The sequence below is a fragment of the Notamacropus eugenii genome, chromosome 5 (genome assembly GCF_028372415.1).
Source record: "Notamacropus eugenii isolate mMacEug1 chromosome 5, mMacEug1.pri_v2, whole genome shotgun sequence".
Taxonomy (NCBI): domain Eukaryota; kingdom Metazoa; phylum Chordata; class Mammalia; order Diprotodontia; family Macropodidae; genus Notamacropus; species Notamacropus eugenii.
The window spans coordinates 48,237,896-48,242,516 of NC_092876.1; the positions used below are offsets into that span (position 1 = coordinate 48,237,896).

The 4,621-nt window shown below is 45.2% G+C and overlaps 1 protein-coding gene across 2 annotated transcripts in view; it reads left to right on the forward strand.

The window, feature by feature from the left end:
• Positions 1 to 4,621, forward strand: part of H6PD (hexose-6-phosphate dehydrogenase/glucose 1-dehydrogenase) — a 50,747-nt gene that overhangs the window by 35,649 nt on the left and 10,477 nt on the right. For both annotated transcript variants that reach the window (XM_072608786.1, XM_072608785.1), the window contains one exon: positions 1,452 to 1,721. In XM_072608786.1, coding sequence (XP_072464887.1) covers positions 1,452 to 1,721 — 270 coding nt within the window. The remainder of the gene's footprint in view (positions 1 to 1,451; positions 1,722 to 4,621) is intronic.

Sequence of the window (4,621 nt, forward strand, 5' to 3'; positions counted from 1 at the left end):
ATTTTTGTCTATATTATTTCATCTGAGCCCACAAAAAACCCTGTGAGGACAGTAACAGCCACAGTGTTCAAGGACAGACTTAGCCCTTCACAGCAATGCAAGGTCCTAAAACATTTCCACAGGACTCATGATGCAAAATGCCATCCACATCCAAAGAAAGAACTATGCAGTCAGAATACAGAATGAAACAGACCATTTCCTCCTTTGTTATGTTATGTTTTGTTTTTCTCATGGTTGCTCCCATTCGTTTTAATTCTTCTGTGCAACATGACTAATATGAAAATGTTTTTACTAAGAATGTATGTATAGAACCCATATAAGATGGCATATCGTCTTTGGGAAGGAGGGAGAGAAAATTTGGAACTTATGGAAGTGATCGTTGAAAACTGAAAACAAATTAATAAATTTTGGGGGAAAAACTGTGGGATACTTATCATCCCCAATTTACAGATGAGGAGACTGAGGCTAAAATAACTTTCCTAGGGTCACATGGCTAGCGAGTATTGGAAGGATTCAAATTGGGTCTCTCCTAATAGCAGATCTTATCCATTTCTACTGTGTTACATTTGCATAGTTCCAGGGACATGTTGCTGTTCAGTTGTGTTGCAGTCATTTCTGATTCTTTGTGACCCCATTTGGGGTTTTCTTGACAAAGATACTAGAGTAGTTTGCTATTTCCTTCTCCAGCTCATTTTACAGATGAGGAAACTGAGGCAAAGAGGGAGAAGTGACTTGTCCAGGGTCATACAGTTAGGAAGCATCTGAGGTCAGATCTGAACTCAAGTCTTCATAACTCCAGGCCCAGGGCTCTATCCACTGATCCACCCAGCTGCCCCACCTGACACATAGTAAGCACTATATAAAGGTTACCTTTTGTCAATTGTTATTATTAATTATTATTAGTGGTAGTATAACTTTATACAATTTACTATGCAGGGGGCTGGAAAAGATAAAAAAAATTTAGATGAGACATAGGTCTGTCCTCTAGGAGCCTGTTGTCTAGTAAGGGATAAAACATAAACATAAGTAGCTGTAATATGAACCAGAGAGAAGGAAACAATGTAAGATTCAAGGGAGATGGTCATCATCATTGTCTTGGGGAGGTATTTAGGGGGCTTTCCCGGAGGGGTTGCTTTTTGAGTAGCAAAAGGAAGAAATCAAGCAGGTGAAAGAGGGACCATTTTAAGGTCAGGCACCTGAGTGAGCAAAAGCTCAGAGGTGGGAAAGCATGAGTTTAAGGTTCAGAGTGGGGGTGGTGGTGGTAAATGCTGAAAAAAATAACCTGCTTTTCTATTGTGGAGAGTCTTACGTACCAGGCTCAGGTGTTTGCACTTGACTTAGCAGGCAGTTGAGAGCCACCAGAGGCTTGACCAGGTTCCCTCCCTGTCCTCATCCAGTGCCCAGTTCTCCCAGCCCCGCTGACTTCTTTTCATCCCTTTTCATTCCCCCAGGCCGCACCAGCTTTTATGAAGAGTATGGAGTCATCCGGGACGTCATCCAGAACCACCTGACCGAGATCCTGACGTATGTGGCTATGGAATTGCCCCGGAACCTCAGCAACCCCGAGGAGCTGCTTCAGTGCAAGCTGCAGACCTTCCGGGCCCTTAGGAGCCTGGAGAAAGGGAATGCTGTCCTGGGGCAGTACCAGGCATACAATGGGCAGGTCCAGAAGGAGCTGCAGAAGCCTGCCGGGTATGTGAGCCTGACACCAACCTTTGCAGGTAGGTTCCCTGGTTGGGCTGGGGTGCCTTGGACCAGGAGCCAAGGGATCTGGGTTTGAAAGCTGCCTGATGTTAACTCTTCATGAGTCATTGGACAAGTCATAGATAGTATCTTTGATGCCTGCAAGGGACCTTAGAGGCTATCTCATTTTATAAATGAGGAAACGGAGACCCAGGGAAGTTAAAAGATTTTCTCAAGGCCATGTAGGAAGGAATGAGGATGTGAAGGCAGATGGCTCAGTGCTGGGCCTGGAGGCAGGAAGACTCTTCATCCTGACTTCAAATCTGGCCTCAGACATTTATTACCCGTGTGACCCTGGACAAATCACTTCACCCTGTTTGCGTCAGTTTCCTTATCTGTAAAATGAGCTGGAAGAGGAAATGACAAACAGTATCTTTGCTAAGAAAATCCCAAATGGGATCACAAAGAGTCCCACATGACTGAAGAATGACTTAACAGCCACCTCTGAATCCAAAGCTTTTTTCAATGTACCCTGCTGCCTCTTACTTGACACATCTTTGGGCCCTGTCTGAAAAATACAGGGACTTCACCATATGAACCTGAAGGTATTTTCTACTTTTTCCCCATTTTTTCTTTAAGATAAAGACTTATTTGGTTAATATATTTTTTCAATTAATAAGCATTTATTTATTTTTTTCTCCCTCCTACCTTCCCCCTGCTCAGCTGATAAAAAAAGGAAAACTCAGCTCTTGTAACAAATATACGTAATCAAGCAAAACAGTCAGCCATGTCAAAAGCCGTATGTCTCATTCTGCTTCTTGAGGCTATCACCTCTCTGTCAGAAGGTGGGTAGCAGGTTTCCTTGTTGCTCTTCTGGAGTTATGGTTGGGCATCGTATATATCAGTCAATTTTCTCAGCTGTAAAAATATAAGAATAATAACACTTTGTGCCCAGGGTTGTTGTGCGAACCAAATGAGAACAGGTGTAAAATGCTTTGTAAACCTCAAAATACTATATTAATGCCAGCTGTCATTGTTATCATTAGGTCTTTTAAGGTTGTTTGTCTTTGCGATGCTGTTGGTATTGTGTAAATTGTCCCCCTGGTTTTGCTCCCTTCACTTGCATCAGTTCATATAAGTCTTCACATGTTTCTCTGAATCTGTTGTTTTCATTCTGAAGGTATTTTTCAGCTCTGTGGCTCTGGCTTCTCAGTGCAGAGGCTGTTCCGATATGGCTGGCCATGACAGCCACAAAGGATTTTCATGAGGACTCTGTGGGATGTGTGAAATTCCTCAGGGATGCCTTTATGGCTGACCTAGAGAGCCAGGTTATGAGTTGACTTTTTTCTGGGCAGTAAACATCCTTGATGGCAGTCTTCCCACGCTGGCCCAATGAGGATGGACTGAGACCAGCTGCACAAGCTTCTGGGCCCTAGACCTGGTGACCAGGCACCTTCTCACTCACCAGGGGTTAGTGGAATGGAGTGAGGTGGTAGGCAGCTTTGGTTGGATGACTATGGGTGATGGAATCTTCTCAGGCTTATCTGGTCAGGCTGTGGCTGGTTAGTGGGAGATGAGCTGTCTGGGGAGGCTGGGTTCTTGGTGCCTAGTGACCAGTGCCTTGACCTTTATAGTCCAGAATGCCAGTGCCCAGCTATCCTATGTACAAGCCACCTTCTTCCCCCATCCCATAACCCTCTGTGTCTACCTCAGGCAAGTACTAAGGAATCATCATGGTGCAGTGGAAAAAAATCCATGCTTTTCCACTGAATGACCTTCATTCAGCAAGTCATTAGTCCTTCACCTCCAGGTGGCAACCCTCTGTTCTATGATTCTGTTACCCAAGATGAGGCTCTGGACTTGATGTCAAGAGAGACCTGGATTCAGATCCCACCTCTGACACTAACTCTATGTTGTTGTTCAGTTTCAGTCATGTTCGACCCTTTGTGACCCCATTGGGGTTTTCTTGACAAAGATACAGGAGTAACAGTTTGCCATTTCCTTTTACAGATCATTTTACAGATGAGGAAACTGAGGCAAAGAGGGTGAAGTGACTTGCCCAGGGTCACACATCTAGGAAGTGTAGGAGGCTGGATTTGAACTCAGGAAGGTGAGTCTTCCTGACTTCAGACTCAGCACACTCTATTCACTGCACCACTGAGCTGTCTCAGTAGTAATAATAGCTGACATTTATATAGTCCTCCTAAGTGCCAGGCACTGTGCTAAGTGCTGAGAGTGTAGACAGAAGCAGGAAAGACAGCCTCTGTCTCCTAGGAGCTTAATGGGAGAAACAAGAACATAAAAAGCCTTAAAATGAGCCTCCTGTTCTCTGCCTGGCTGCAGAGGACAGAATTAGGGGGAAGGGGCAGAAGTCAGAGTTCTGGAGGAATACAGGTTTGATGATAAAAAGTATTTCCCAACTATGAGTTCCCCTAAAGGGAAGTGAGCTTCCTTGGGAGGTCAGTCAACCTGTATTTTGTAAGTGTCTACTGTGTGCCAGCCCCTGGGCTAAACTCTGGAGATGCAGACAAAGGTATGGTGCCTACTATATGCCAGACACCAAGCTAAGCTCTGGGGATAGAGAAAGACTAGATAGTCGCTGCCCTCAAGCCTCTTACATAAGATAACATCAGACAACTCTGTACAAACAGGCTTACATTCAGGATAAATTGGAGGTGACCAGCAGAGGGAAGGCCTCTTGCCAAAGGTGAGATTTTAGCTGGACTTTAAGGAAGCCAAGGGCAGAGGTGAGGAGGGAGACTTTGCCAGTCCCTGGAGGCTTTAAACAGGGTCCCGATGACCACTCATTGAGTGGGTGGTCAGGGGCATCCCTCCCCGTTCACATGAGGGTTGGACTAGCTGGCTGCCAGGATCCTGGTACCCTCCCAGGATGATTTCACATGCCCATGTGCAAGATTCTCTCCCCTTGTCATTCCAG